This window comes from Uncinocarpus reesii, genomic scaffold (assembly GCF_000003515.1).
Source record: "Uncinocarpus reesii 1704 scaffold_1 genomic scaffold, whole genome shotgun sequence".
Classification (NCBI taxonomy): domain Eukaryota; kingdom Fungi; phylum Ascomycota; class Eurotiomycetes; order Onygenales; family Onygenaceae; genus Uncinocarpus; species Uncinocarpus reesii.
In genome coordinates, this window is record NW_003052500.1 from 4254278 (window position 1) to 4269284 (window position 15007).

The following is a 15007-nucleotide window of genomic DNA, read 5'->3' on the forward strand; positions in this document are numbered from 1 at the left end:
ACGATGTTTAAAAGACAAGCTGGAACTTGTAGCCTCACTATCCGGTCGTAGAACCGGTATATTGCCTACAGCCATAATCTATCGTTGTATATACATCTGCGCGCAAAGACAGATATCAAAAACGCTGACGAGTGATAGATAAATTCGCTAGACCCTTAAAATCTTGGATCGCTTCTTACCCTGTCTATTTCTATGCTTTGGAGTTTATGCTGTACAGAGTGTTAGTTTTGTAAAATGGGGCATCGATGCTGTCCATCCAGCACTGTTAGAAGCACCACGTTACGCCTGCTCATAGAGTGTCCATGTAGCAATGTATACTGGATTCTTTTCTTTTTGTGTGGCTTCGTGGTATTAAACCAAATGGGAACAGCAAAGTGTCAAAGTCGACAGATGCCGAGTCCCTCAGTCCTTCTCACTGTCGAACACCTTTACACCAAACTTCCACACTTGGTCAACGGTCAGTGTTCCCAGCTCTCCATCCTCACCTTTGGTTTCGCCCAAGACCACGAGGTCAGCGTCTGCGCCATGCGCCAGGGTCCCTTTTGATCCCAAGATGCCCAGCATTCTCGCTGGTGTCTCCGTCACGGCCGCAAGGGCATCGACCGTTTTCGCGCCAGCCCATCGCCGGAAGTTATTCACGCATTCAATCAGCGTCGCGGAACTTCCTGCGAGACGGTCTGAGCCTTCGAGGGTCAGCAGCGAACCCGTCTTCACGATGCGCTCGCCATTGGTCCAGTCGTACACGCCGTCGGGCATACCGCAGAGCTTCATGGCATCGGTGACGAGAATCATGCCCTTCGGGTGCGCGTTGTACGCAATCTGGATGGTTGTGGGGTGGAGGTGCAGGCCGTCCGCGATGATGCCGTAGAATGGTCGATGTTTCTCCGACTGGCCCAGCAGGCCGAAAATGCCCGGGTTGCGGTGGTAAAACGGCCGCATCGCGTTGAAGAGGTGAGTGATCATGTTTGCGCCTGCATCGACGGCGGCCAGGGCCTGTTCGTAGGTTGCGTCGGAGTGCCCGATGGAGAAGATGATGCCTTGGGATTTGATCTGGGGAATGAGGGACAACATAGCACCCACCTCGGGCGCGGCGGTGATCATTTTGACGGGGACGGGTGTCGGGGAGGCCTCGTCGACGCAGATGTTCTCGGCTCCGTAACAATCCATGAGGTCTTTGAGGCCGTTTCGGGCGGAAATCAGGACCTCGGGACTGTGGATACCGTTTTTCCCGGGACTCAGGAACGGGCCCTCGACGTGAGCACCCAGAGACTCAGCCCCGTCTTCGGCGCGTCGAAGGAGACCGGACGGGCCGAGCGAAGGAAGCACCTGGCAAGGCATCAGCATGAGGGGTCGAGCGATGGTGCGGGGATGGGCCAGTTGCTCACCGCAGCGTAGACGTCCTTCTTCTGGCTGGTCAGGGTGGGCAGGTAGGCGGTCACGCCCATGCTGACCAGAGCGCGATTGACGTCCCGCAGGCCGGCATCGTACGCTTCCCTGGTGGGCTGGGGCACCGAAAAGTCGAAGCCAGAGGCGCCATTGATCTGCACTTCGATGAAGCCGAGAGCCAAGATGCGGCCGCGCAGATCGACCACTTGGTCGGGACAGATGCGGTCCTCGTAGAAGGCGCGCTGATCGTGGAGGATCTTGCCCGAGGCAGAGTCAATCCAGAGGTCCTGCTCGACGAGGGCGCCGTTGATGGGCAGCCGGCAGTTGGTGAACTTGGTGACGCGGGGGGGATGGACGGCGTGGACGGTCGAGGGCATGGCTGTTAGAGGGGGTTGAGGAGGAGATGGAGATGGAGAGAGAGACGAGGCTCTTTTAGTGCAGGTTCCGGTCAGGCATTGCGTGAAGCTCGAGTTGATATCTCGACCTCATGATAGATCAAGATGGTCTGTCGTCCCAATGGCACCGTCATCGTCAAGAAGAGCTGTCGTTGGACTAGCGGTCTTGTCAGGTCATGTTCGGCGGTATTACGCCCGTGACAGGACGGTATTTCGCTGACAGGATACGGTGACCGTACAGATCAGGCAGTACCCAGGCGAGACAGCCGCGTTCTGCAGCGACGGTACACAATCATTACGGTACGGATCGCCGTGGGGATGTAACCTCGGGGCGGCGCTAGTCCGCATGCGGCAATGAGCTGGATGCCACGGTCGCATCGCCCGACCGACAGCATCAAAGCCGGCGAGCAAGACTGTAGCACCGGTTCGCAGCCAGCTTGATGGGTTGCAGAACTAGCTTGCGGCTGTCATTGTTTCTGCACCCGCGCATGGACCGCCCGCCGCTGGCAGCTCAGCGCGTCTGCTGCACGTCCAAGCTACCTTGACACCTTGGGCCCTTTGGCGCTTCATCTGTGTCTCTCTGCGCCCGCGGTGGGAGAACAACAGTGTCACAGGGACATCTGGCTGCTGTCTTTGCGGCATCTTCCTGATAAAGCTGCTTTTCTCGCTCTTCCCTGTCACTCTTCCTCTTCTGTTCCTCTTTTCTTTTCTCTGCGCACATCAACTCTTGATATCACCCTCGACCACAACAACAAGGATCCCCAAACCGGTATGTCGACATCCTGTCTCCTCTTCTCTTCACATCCCAACCATCACTGCCACCCTTGCCCTTCACCCTAGCAGCGCACATTCCTCACGTGCTTTGCATGCGCTCGCTTTTCAACCTCTTCCTCCTCATCTTCTTTTCCCCCTCTTGCACCCATTCTCTCTGCATTGGTTGACAATCCTCATAGCTCCTTCTCAACAGCCATGTCGAGTGCTGACGAGAAGATCCCCAACTCCACCGCCAATCCTCCACCCGAGGACGCGGTTCTGGACGATGAGTCGCGTCTCCCCGCCGCTGCCCACCGTGGCAAGCCATGGATGTACAGGTCTCCCAAGATTGGCCCCTGGACGCTCCCGTGGTACGCGTCGCCGATCTCGCAGCTCCTCATCGTCTCCTTTGTGTGCTTCCTCTGCCCGGGCATGTTCAACGCCGTGAACGGTCTTGGTGCTGGTGGCCAGCTCGACGGGCACGCCGTCAACAAAGCCAACACTGCACTCTACTCCACCTTTGCCGTCGTCGGTTTCTTTGCCGGCTCGGTCGCCAACCGATTGGGTCTACGCACAACCCTCTTCTTTGGTGGCTTCGGCTACTTCCTCTATGTCGCCTCCATCCTGTCATACAACCACAACAAGAACACCGGCTTCCTCATCTTTGCTGGTGCCCTGCTCGGTGTCTGCGCCGGCTGCCTGTGGACCGCCCAGGGCGCCGTCATGATGAGTTACCCGGATGAACAGCACAAGGGAAAATTCATCTCCTGGTTTTGGATCATCTTCAACCTGGGTGGTGTCATTGGAAGTTTGGTAAGCCAACGCGATTTCCTTCCAGTCACGGCCCCGCTGACCCGCAATGATCTCCTATAGGTGCCCCTCGGCCAGAACATCCACAGCAAAGCCAATGCCGTCAACGATGGAACCTACATTGCATTCATGGTCCTCATGTTCCTTGGTTTCGTGCTCTCTTTCGCCCTGGTGAACCCCAAGTTTGTTCGTCGTGTCGACGGCTCTCACGTTATTGTCATGAAGAACCCCTCCTGGCAATCAGAACTAAAAGGTCTCGTGCAAGTCTTGCGTACTGACTACTACATCGTCCTCTTCTTCCCCATGTTCTTGGCCAGCAATTGGTTCACCACCTACCAATTCAACGGCGTCAACCTTGCCCAGTTCAACATTCGCACTCGTGCCCTCAACAACGTCCTGTACTGGTTCTTCCAGATGGTCGGCGCCTTCGTATTTGGCTACTTACTCGACATCAAGTCAGTCCGCCGCACCGTCCGCGCTCGAGCTGGCCTGGTCCTCCTTTTTGTCTTGACGATGGCTGTCTGGGGTGGCGGCTGGGCCTTCCAAAAGAACTATGACCGTGCCGACGTCCTCCTAGAGGATGATCGCACAGATTGGACCGCCAGTAACTACATCGGACCAATGTTCCTCTATCTATTCTATGGTTTCTACGACGCCGCCTTCCAAACTTGTTGCTATTGGTAAGTTTTCTTCTCTGCACTTTTTTCGTTCCTGATGCTGACCCGAAGCTAGGTTCATGGGCGCTCTCACAAACAACAGCCGTAAACTTGCCAACTTTGCTGGTTTCTACAAGGGTATCCAATCTGCCGGTGCCGCTATTACTTGGCGGTATGTTTCCATTCTCCCGACGTTCACCGTTCCCTACAAATGATGTATCACTGACTTTTCCGCCAACAGTATGGACGACTTGAACGTTTCGTACAAAGCCTACTTTGGATCCACCTGGGGCCTCCTTGCTGGCTCTCTCGTCGTTGCTGCCCCCGTCGTCTTCTGGAAGATCAAGGATAGCATCGACATCGAAGAAGACATCAAATTCTCCGACGAAACCCTCGAAGAAGTCGCCGGAAACCAAATCTTGGAGGGAGACGAGAAGAAATAAACGGAAAATTCTTTTTCTTTTTGATTTCCCCTGCTGACATGTAATCATGCGATTGATGCATTTGCAAATGTCTCCTGACTGGGCGGTGAACGGGAAGGGAATCTATGTTGCGTGTTCTCAAATTCTTTCTACTATTAATACTTGTCTCTGGCGATGTGGGAAGCGAGGAGATTCTGCCCTTCTTGACTCTTCTAGTACCTATCGTGAATTCTTAATAAACATACTCTAATGACTACTTGACCACTTTTTCCCTTCCTTGGACGCCTCAAAAGCTGCCTGGGGGCTGTTCAACCTAATAAGGCGCTCCATACAGAGCTCTATAACTAGGTTTAACAGTTGAAAGGAAAGGAAAATCTAGTGACAGAATTTTTATGCATGATGAACATTCTGCTGCCACCTCACGCACGGGTCCCAGATGGCAAGGGAACATATGCTTCAGTATGCGTCGACTTGTTCGGACCGGAAGTGCCGTAGTCTGCATCGATTTTCGTCTTTCCGGTTGCAAGATCCCATCCGTTCAACGTGCGGTTGAAATACTGGAGGGATACCAGCGGTTGGTAGTCTAGATTTCCCATCAGGATTGAATTCCTTCCCAATACGAAATACAACGGATTGCGGCGCAAAGGAAAATAAAACCAAGGAAGAAGGAAAACAGCACACATACACGGTACCTCGTGGCCAGCTTCGTAGATTCTGGAAAACGAAAAGTTGCCAAATTCTCGGACTGCACCGTATTCAACGCCATCGACGAGGATTGGCGCATATCCGGCTTTCCTGAAGCGCTCTGCACGCGTGTAATTCATTGCAAGAGATACGGCCTCTCCGCCGAACCAATTACAGATGTAATCCGCATCGCCGTACATCAGCGTGACGCGGACTGGCATCTCAAGGATGGCTTCTAAGTCCTCAATGAAGTCGGGAAATCCCCAGTCGCCAGTCCGCGCGAAGGCGGCGTATACTTCAGGATTCGAGATTCTCGTATAGTTGAAGTCCACGCCGATGGCGTTTTGGACTTTGGCTTGGTTCAGATAAAGCACGGGGTGCACCGGGGGAGTTGCCTATAACATTGGATTAGGGGCCTGAAACTGCACCCGCGTCCCCAAAGGTTGATGTCTCACGCTGCTAGGTTGGCGGATATCATATACTCCTCGGCCACTGAAATAGGACCACAACCGCTCTATATGGAGACACGTAGAATTCTGTTGAGCCTCTGCGCACTACAGATAGGCAAAAAGGGCAGCCGTCCACTTACCAACATTATCCCGACATTGATAATGGGCTTCGCTGCAATATGAATACGGAACAAGACTTGTTCGAGTAAGCCGCTTGCACCTTGCTAGCTGGTCTTGACACCCGTTTGGCATGGAATTTGCCATCTTCATGTAGTTGATTATGGTTTCATTGAGCTAGACATGTATCAGTGGTAACGGTAATTAAGCGGATATGAGCATGAGCCTCTCCCTTACAGGATGAATTCCGTAGGTATTCTCCTCGGCGTATCGAATATATTGTGGTGCCTTGAGCCGGCAACTGTGTTAGCTTTATTTGAGAGACGCAAGTGCACACACGACTATAAGAGCTGAGCTGACCTGAATTGATAGATCAATTAAGCCGTTGATAATGCCCAAGGTGTTGAACTCAAGTTTTACTCCACGAGCTTTACGCTCGGAAATGAGCCGGTTTTTCTCTTCAAAGTATTTGAAAAACTATGGTCGGATCTCGTTAGCATATCGCCGGTTTATATATAGGGTGCAGGCACCCACCGCTGGTCCATAATGGCTAGCAATCATTTTAGCAATTATGATGAACTTCTTGAATATCGGCATGAACTAACCCTCCATAGCTCTCCGTCCAAAGATTAAAGCTTCGGGATTTTATTTTTCTATCAAGACGAGGTAGGGCCTTGTAAAAAGCCTGCACAACGTTCCAAGTTGCTTCTGCGGCTTGCTGCGTGGTTTCTAGCATCAAAATCAGGTCACTTGATAGCGTTCATTGCACCGTCAGTAGACCTACCAATTTTGGAAGGGTTAATTTTGGGCCAGCGGCCTTTGATCCCGCCGACGTGCGGTGGCTCGATATCCTGAGTGAAATTGTTCATGGAGCCTACTTGTTTCGAGCTGTACGAGAACCCTTGGAGCTCGAAAATATATTAATCATTGTTGCCATTGGTACGGATATCAGTTGACCCGCGTACCAACACCCAAAGGCTGACTGAGAAATAGGATATTCGAAACCTCTGTCCAAGAGTAAGGGTTGATCTTCGACTCCAAGTTTTCAGTAATCTTGCACGGACCAAACTCTGGACTTTTGTTAGTATTAGCATACCCCTTCATCTCCCCAAAAAAGTCGTACCGTGGAAGAGTCCAATTAGCGAATCGCTCCCAGGTCCACCATTAAGCCAAAGCGTAACTGGCTTGTTAGCGGGATCATGCCTTGCTTCAAAGAACCAAAAGAAAGTATGCGAATCGGGCCCAAGGTCGATGTATCCGGAATAAGAATTCACGCCAGGAGTCGTTTCGCAAACTCCCTCCTTGCCAGGCTCTTTATATCTCACGCGGAAGCCATCGGGGGACCAAATCTCTTTTACACCTTTTGGCTGTTGAGGTAGTTGGCCATCGTGGAGGTCTAAAAACTCATCTGGAACCGCGATACCAGAAACAAGTGGCGCAACCAATGCAATCCACTGAAAGACAGAAGATACCGTAGTTCCCTTCATAACAGAGGCCTGGATTCCACAGGGTATAGTTCAAGGCAAATATCAAACGTTTGTCGGCAATAAACTCTGGCATAGCGCAGCAATATAAGAGCATCTATTTATGCGCCAGTCCCTTGGGCCCAAGCAATTTGGCATTAACAGCTGGGGAAACATTAGCCAAGCCGAGAAAAGGAGATGACCTTGTTAGTGGGCTGAAAAGGGCTGAATTCCAGGGATCAAGGAGTTGTCAAAAACTCCCCAGGGCCACATCCCATCGCCATTATGTAAAGAGCAGTGATCCCTCCTTTAGCGTAGAGCTCCATATAATGCAACGTTGGGAAGCGTAGATTCTGCTTCAGCAGGGGGAAAACATCATCCTTGTCCTAAAGCGCTGCGGTCAGGGTTTGGGGGAGTTTACTCAGTACGGATAATGGAAATGTTTCTTCCGTGAAAAGACCCCATTCTGGATAAACGCTCCGCCAATGGGGTTAAAATCAAAAGGCCCGTTCAGTATCAGGCCCTCGCCGAGCAATTGGCGCTGCCGTTGAGCATTCTTCGACCTGGCTTTGGCTGCTGGGGCGAGTGCAGAGGTTCTTGTTGCGGATCGTGGTTGGAGCTGAACGTTGGGCCCGGATTAGTTACATAACCAGCGTAAATGGCCTATCGCTTTACTATTCTTAGGCTCTCGTCCACGGTGGTCGTTATTGCTATGTTGAGCCTGCAAACTCCGCTCGAAATCCGGCATCACCCACTTGACCATCCACTCCGACTTGAGTACCTCTTCAACACTTGGCCTGTCTTCCGGCAGGTAGGCCAGCATGCGTCGCATCAAATGCAAAAGAGCAATGGTTTCTTCCTTGCCAAATTCTCCCATGCCACGCTTCCGACGAGACACCTGTACAAAATCCTCAAACGCCTGGTCAAGAGGCGGCCACACGTATCTACCTTCTATTGGGCACATATTCTCATCAAAGAATTCACCCCTCTTCTCCCAGCGATCCCACCAGCTCAGAGGCATAGGTCCTAGCTCATCAATATGCTGGGCCGTCATCTCATCCTCAGTCACCCAGTCAGTACTGAAAATAGCTTTCATACCAATAATCTCCCATATGGCAGTCGCCAGGCTCCATATGTCTGAGGAGGATGTCAATGGGGCATCTGGTTCAAAGCGGACCTCTGGTGGCTGAAAAGCCAGAGGGATATTGCTAACTTTTCCAGGGCGAATATCTGTACCCGGGGCAAAAGCCTCACCAAAGTCACTCAGCAGGATGCGGACATCAGCAAGGGTAAACTCCTGTGCTTTTTTACCAAGATATAGTGGCAAGACCACTTTGGGTGGAACATTTGGTGGAAGTGGTTCACCATCTTCTCGCCTAACATCCACTGTTGCAGGCTTGCCGTATTTTTCGTACAACTGGTCAATTGAAAGTGCATTGAAACTTGATGGTAGCTTGACAAAGATGTTCTGCAGCTGGATATCTAGATATAGACCCAAGTGATTAGCTGAGTAGGTACAAGGAAAAGGGTGAAATGTCCTAACCAACCTCCATGAACATAGCCTCTTGAATGGGTATATGCGAGAGCCAGAATCAGCCCACCTGATAGCGCTCGCGCGACGTCAAGAGGAAAAAGACGGCTGAAAGAAACTTCATGGAGATTGCACCGGGCGGGAGTGGTTGTGTAGCAGACATGCGTCCCATTAGGGCCATGTATCTCAAATTGATCTAGGAGACAAGGGATAGAACTGTGTCCAAGGTGTTGCTGTCTAGATGCAGATGGTGGCAGCGCAGAAAGTGCCCGGAGACTTCTTGTTTCACGCAACAGTGAATCCTCTCCCCAGTGTGAGATGCCGACTTTTAATGCAACATAGTGGTCGTAACAGAAATCTCGAGCAAGCCAAACAGTCGAATACCCGCCGAACCCAAGTTTATCAACGATATGGTATCTGTCGTGGAGCACGTCACCAATCATGACAGGATGATAGCCGCCGGGAACATAGTGCTCGAGTGTCTCTGCACCATCAATCCACATGTATTTGATCAAATTCCCTTGATCATGCGACATTGCTCTGATCTTGGTGTAACCAATGCCGACTCGAAGTCTCCGGGAATATAATGGAACAAAGGGGCGAAGTAACGACAATGATAGTGTAAAATAGCGGGCCATTGAACTTGCAAGCCCTGCGATGGACAGCGTGGAAAGACTTGAAGCACAGTGTTTTGTTCAAAGAAGGCGATAGAGCAGCCTCCCAACGCTGTTGAAGCGCCCTGTCGAGGAGATTGGCCCAGGCGTTTGGCACTAATCAGAATTCGAGCACGTATCAAAACAAAAATCCGGCCGATAGGCTTCAGAAATAGTTCTGAAGTCGATGAGAAGAGCTTGTTATACGTAAAAGGGAACAGGATGTCTGTATGCCTGTATGCTTATCACAGGCTCGTATTTAGGGAGCGTTCCCTCCACAGTCACCCGTGGATTTGGGCATCGTTCGACCTCATGTATAAGTCCATTGCGGTAATCAGTACGATGTCTGATCGGAGGGATCATACAGACAGCTGATGAAGTCTTTGATGGTATCCGTATAGCTTCCACCAGCTTAGGGTGTTGAATATTCCGAGTAAGCTCCAAGCCCACACAATTCTGCTTGATGGTCTTAGGTTGATTTGTCCTAAAGGCCATCGATTTGATCTGTCAATATTCTGATTTAATTTAAGAGAGACTCATGCAAACTTGATCATCATATCCAGGGTATATATATTACATAAAATGAGGCCATGGCGGCTATGCCAGCGAGGCAAACAGCTAACCACAATGCGCGCATACGAGCACACCGGCCTTTCCGACTGATTCGTCTTTTAAGATGAAACCGTGAGTCACCTTACACCTCAAGGCGAACATCTGCTGTATATTCTACGGCTTCTGCTCCCTCCCGTTTCGCCGGCGATGCCGCATCTGGCTCTTGCATCAACATTTCATCCGCTCGTTCGACCATGCCCGACTTCTCCGGCTCCCGCTTCTCGGATGGGTCCGCGCCATCCATCACGCCGGTATATTCCTCAGCATCCTGCATCGCCGACTCGGCCGGCAAATTCCCATTTGCAAACTCGCGCATCCAGTTCAAGCTATCTAGCGATATTTGATTGTCTTCGTTGGATAAGGTGTTGGCCATGCTGAAATTAATTCCAAGGTCTTCTTCGCCATTAAATAATTCACCGTTGACATCTTCGAAATTGATCAAAGCATCAATATCGTTCTGGGTAATATCGGCGTCGTGAGCCATGTTCATAAATTCAGTAAGCGTAGGTTCAGGGTTGGTATTGGCAGAAGCGAAAAGGTCCATTTTGAAGAGATCGTCATTGCGAACGTTCTGGGTGCTTCCGTTCTCGCTACCTACCGAATGGGGTGGCGTGGATGCAAAAGGCGGACCTGTTTCTTCAGGGCGAGAGAATGTCGGCAAGGCTGCAATCGACGAATGGGAATTCGTATTGTCCGAACCCTTCTCATGTTGAACGTCGGGAGGCGGCGTCAAGGCGTTGAAGTGGGTTTGTGACGGAGCAACCGTGGTCGGTTTCACCGTTGTTTCCGCGGAGAATTGCGTAGGGACATGTATACCAGCCTTGCGAATCGCAGCTTCGAGGAACGAGGTAGCAAAATCTGCAGAAGCGTAGATCTCCTGCAGACGTTGAAGAATCTGCATGCATCGATAAAAGCGATTGAGACTCGCAGCCCGGACACTGATGTCGTTGGATTTGATATCCAATAAATGAATAATAACAGCGGGAAGCAAAACGGTGACGCCGGTGGTAGGCAAAAAGCAAGTCAGTTTGAGGTTATGCAGCACTTGGGCTATGTTGGTTATTTCTACGGCTGCATGCCGAACCTTGGTCCGAGATAGAGCTTGCAGCTCAACTTCCACCGTAGGAATCGGAGTTGTCGGGAGAACCTGGGGTCGATGAAGCGCGCTGGATGTGGTATGGTAGACCATGGACAAAAGCGCCCGATGCAGGTAAATCACTCCGTCTCCAGGGGAAAGCGTCGAAGGAGGCGGGCGATATTGGGCCTCCTCTGCAAGATTCACAAGCCACAGCTCTAGCTCGTCATCACATCGCCGAACCTCACACGTTTCTGCGGCGGACTTTTTCGGTAGCAACATCATGGTTGTTTCCATTGTTCCACCGAATTTATGGCCGAGAACAGAATACTGTGCCGAGAGGACATGGCTGATACAAAGGCAAAGCTTTGCCTTCTCGATAAACATCACTGCAAGCTCTCGTTGATGGGTGACGTTGTGCGTCAACTCGACATCTCCAAGAACTTGCAGAACCGAAGGGGACATAGGTTTGAAGTCAAAGTCGCTGACCTGGAGCATGGGAACATCACAATCCTCATCCTTAATCCTAGTTGGGCGCCTCATCCCGAGAGCAATCAGGCGGTCTCTTGTGTATGTGCCCCACCAGATTCGTTTCCATAATTTCTGTCGTTTTGGGTCCATGTTGGAGCTAGCCGGGTCTCGATGTAGACCGATGGTATGTGCCAGAGAAAGACTGACTCCCATCCAGTGCCACGTATCCTTCTGGTCGTCTGGCATTTCGTACCAATATGTCATCAGTAGCAGTGACTGCACCAAGGAGATGCGATCCGCTTCATAATCAAAATCGTAGAGCAGCTACAACACACCGGTCAATCACATTGAAATCTGAAGCAAAGAGAAGACACGGCAGGACGCAACATACCCTTGCTCTCTGAAAGAAGGCTTTTCGTGCGGCTCTTCTTGATTCGAACCCTTCGGCACGAAGGTGTTTGATGTCAATGAATGCCGTACCAGCAAACATCACCGCTTGAAAGAGCAGAAGACTGATACGCTGAGAACTATCGTTTTCGAAAATGGCGCGCAAGAAATCGTCCAATTCCAAGAGCGGCATATATGGGTGTACCCATTGAATGTAGCTTCGAAGCAGCTCATTCCGAAGCCCATGCTCAGGAATCGTCAGCGCTCCTTTCGCCTCAAGATAATCAATATCGGCGTCTTGCAGTTTAGGAGGCAATAGACGAAGGTAATCCGGGAGAGCTCGTTTGATCATGCGAGGAGAAGGTAATATATTGAGGACTGTAGAGCCGCTGAAACCGTCCGGCTTTGCTGAGTTCAGGTTGCAAGGCAAAAGCCCGGGAACGAGGTTGCCTGTGCCAGACATCCGTCGACGTCGGCCGTCATCGTTAAGGCGTCTCCCTTGCGCTTGATCTAAGATCACTTAGCAACCTGGAATAATATACGCACCGTGAGATTATCGAATCAAACGTACATATAAGATGCGGCACATGATGGCCTGTTTCCAGATCCACACAATGTTTTTTAGGAGATTGAGGCAATCTGGTTTCTGGAATCGACGAAAAGGCCAGCCCGTTACTGTTGCCTTTCCGTCCGAGATAATTGCCCGGCTCCTCTGAGGTTTCTGTCGAGCACTCAGGGGAGAGTTTGTTGCCTTCTCCATCGGGCCGAGATTTCCTATAGAAGAAAATAAGAATCAGCTGGCTGATTCACGTTTCAGAAACCTTTTGCTCCGCAAGCTGTATGCTATCATTCTACGCTATCCACCCCTTCTTGTGTATTGATGACTGACTTTCTCCGTTTACTCTCCGTCACGACGCATTCCACCTCGTCTAGGCGACAATTCGTGCAGGGAGAACCATTTTCCACCACATCGCACCTCACTTTTCGGGCTCTGCAGCAGCAGCACGCCTTGGATGCGCGTCTCTTCACTGGACGCGATGCTCCGGTAAGTCCAGCCGCGGCGGCTTTCCGTTTATTCTGAGGTTGAACCTCCGTATACTCTGCAGAAACCATGGCTGAAAGACGAATGTATCGTAGTGCGCTCAGTAGCCGCCGCCTAATCCAAAATCACGTATAGGGGAATCATCCAAAGTCCAAGCTTGCAATATATCGAAAACGCTGCGTTTCTCCAAGTGTAACGTATCGTGGCAATTCCTTTCCCAGTCCAAAGGTGATAAACTCCAAAAATCAAAACAGATGAGTGGAGATTGCTATGAAAGAATCAAGAAATGAATGGAATTTCGAGGGTAGGCGTTCAGGAACGCGGGGAGCGGGACTGGAAGCTTTTAAGAAGCAGCACAACTCAAATGTGAAATAAACTCCATTATTTCCCCAGTGCTCCCAACGAATTTAGGTGGATGGCTAGGTCCGAACTAGGCTTGGAAACCGGAGTCTCTGCTAAAACTTTCGCTCTTCTTGCCTCCTCCAGAAAATGAACACAATGATATAGCACAACCTTGGGGAAAGAGAAAATAATCTAGGCGGAATCCAGTGGGGCAGGAAGGCAGGCTCCTGTCGTGGAGGAGGGAATTCATGCGCACTATTGGTCCCGAGCGAGCGTAAAATCCCGTTCGAAGGTCCGAGAAGCGCGAGGGTCCGTTCATTCCCCAGGCGGAGCAATGGTTCACCAATTTGATAGGCTGCGATGGCTGGTACGGGCAGAAGAATTCGTCAAGAGGCCGCGTGAACGCCTTGGAAATAGACTCTGGCAACTTACAAGCTCCACATAAGGCACCGTCTAAATCCACTTCCGATCCATGTGGCTCCGATTCCTGCACTTGGGCTTAATTGGCTCGTTTGCCTCCAGGGACTGGTCCGTTTCATGGGAGAGTTTGGAGTGAAGCCAAGGAGCCTTTTGCCTCCCGAGTTGGGGAATTTTCGCTGCGAGTATGGGCCACTTCAGGATTTTCAGGCCAAGGTTAAACAAAATCCGGACCGGGATACTGGTTGGGAATGATTTGCAGGATCTTGTTGCGAGGCACAAATGCATCTGAGTATCTACCATGACTTTAATCGAAAAAGCGAGGACGAGAGTTTGATCTTGATGACTGGGCGAAAAGCGTAGTGTCCGCAAAATTCCGGATGGAGGTTGCTACCTTTGCGGGACGGGTCAAAAGCCAGGCATATTGCACAGTAATATTGGCCTTTGACTTTAGCAATAATAACTGGTCAGAGCCAGGCAGGGATAAGGAGTGCATGCTGTGCCTTTCAACATGAGTAGATTTTACAGCAGATCTTGAGAATCGCCTCTGTCGAACACTCGTCTGTAGTAACGGCCCTCCATCGACCATAGATTTTGAGTTGTCCGTCTGCCAAACAGTGTTGTCCTCTGCGCGAATTCCGACGGTTCCTTTTTGCAGTGATCAAAGTCGGATAGCGGCACGTCACGGGAACCAAGACTGCAGAGTTATATGCACGTCGAAAGGCCGGGTGAGGATCTTCAGTGGTTTTCGGCATCCTGGCGCAATTGGACAGGAACAGTCGGCGATGAGAGTTCGTGTTTTGGCTCAGCCCGGCTCAATTATATATCGCGTTGAGCTGGTTGTGTTGAACCTGGCTGTAAAAGTCGACTGTCTCACAGATCTTGGGGATCGAGCACTCACGTCGAAGCTAAACACACGCCTTCTCGGCGGACTTGGACCCCATTCTGCCCTGCAAACGCAGTCCAGCTGGCCCCCTAAAGGGCGTGCGCACACCCACCTTCGGCGATGCTCGACGAAGGCGAGTTGCTGCTCGGCTGCTGGCCGGAGAGCTGGCGGTGCGTGGCGCTAGGCCTAAACTGGGAATTGCGATGGAGCTCCTGTGCCGAGAGCCGCACGGAACTCAACTCAGAAGAACGAGCCGCCAGCATTAGCAATGCTGGGAGGCAGTCTCTCTGATTTCGGGTTCACACAATCAAGGCAGTGCATTTCGGGGTCGCGAAGGAGGCGTTCACCTGGCTGTTTCCTGCTTCCGAGGCGTGAGAGCATGCTTCGAGCGCAGGGATCGATTCTCGAGTGTCCAGCAAGTGACAAGTCTCATAAAAACATACTTCGGCCGAGATT

General features: G+C 51.2%; 5 protein-coding genes across 5 annotated transcripts; 1 reads left to right on the forward strand and 4 right to left on the reverse strand.

The window, feature by feature from the left end:
- Positions 1–402: 402 nt before the first annotated feature.
- UREG_01645 (uncharacterized protein) lies at positions 403–1763 on the reverse strand (the record flags this gene model as incomplete). Its single annotated transcript, XM_002542083.1, has 2 exons — positions 403–1326; positions 1386–1763. The coding sequence occupies 2 exons, from the start codon at positions 1761–1763 to the stop codon at positions 403–405; spliced, it is 1302 nt and encodes a 433-aa protein (XP_002542129.1).
- Positions 1764–2750: 987 nt separating this feature from the next.
- Positions 2751–4443, forward strand: UREG_01646 (uncharacterized protein; the record flags this gene model as incomplete). The annotated part of the gene is made up of 4 exons (XM_002542084.1): positions 2751–3347; positions 3408–4024; positions 4077–4172; positions 4242–4443. 4 exons carry the CDS (start codon positions 2751–2753, stop codon positions 4441–4443), a joined length of 1512 nt encoding a protein of 503 aa, XP_002542130.1.
- Positions 4444–5403: 960 nt separating this feature from the next.
- On the reverse strand, positions 5404–6541 carry UREG_01647 (uncharacterized protein; the record flags this gene model as incomplete). The annotated part of the gene is made up of 6 exons (XM_002542085.1): positions 5404–5501; positions 5696–5849; positions 5910–5960; positions 6033–6149; positions 6203–6222; positions 6457–6541. 6 exons carry the CDS (start codon positions 6539–6541, stop codon positions 5404–5406), a joined length of 525 nt encoding a protein of 174 aa, XP_002542131.1.
- Positions 6542–7651: 1110 nt separating this feature from the next.
- UREG_01648 (uncharacterized protein) lies at positions 7652–9202 on the reverse strand (the record flags this gene model as incomplete). Its single annotated transcript, XM_002542086.1, has 3 exons — positions 7652–7754; positions 7891–8617; positions 8683–9202. The coding sequence occupies 3 exons, from the start codon at positions 9200–9202 to the stop codon at positions 7652–7654; spliced, it is 1350 nt and encodes a 449-aa protein (XP_002542132.1).
- Positions 9203–10013: 811 nt separating this feature from the next.
- On the reverse strand, positions 10014–12977 carry UREG_01649 (cutinase transcription factor 1 beta; the record flags this gene model as incomplete). The annotated part of the gene is made up of 4 exons (XM_002542087.1): positions 10014–11801; positions 11869–12374; positions 12436–12638; positions 12754–12977. The coding sequence occupies 4 exons, from the start codon at positions 12975–12977 to the stop codon at positions 10014–10016; spliced, it is 2721 nt and encodes a 906-aa protein (XP_002542133.1).
- Positions 12978–15007: the final 2030 nt, after the last annotated feature.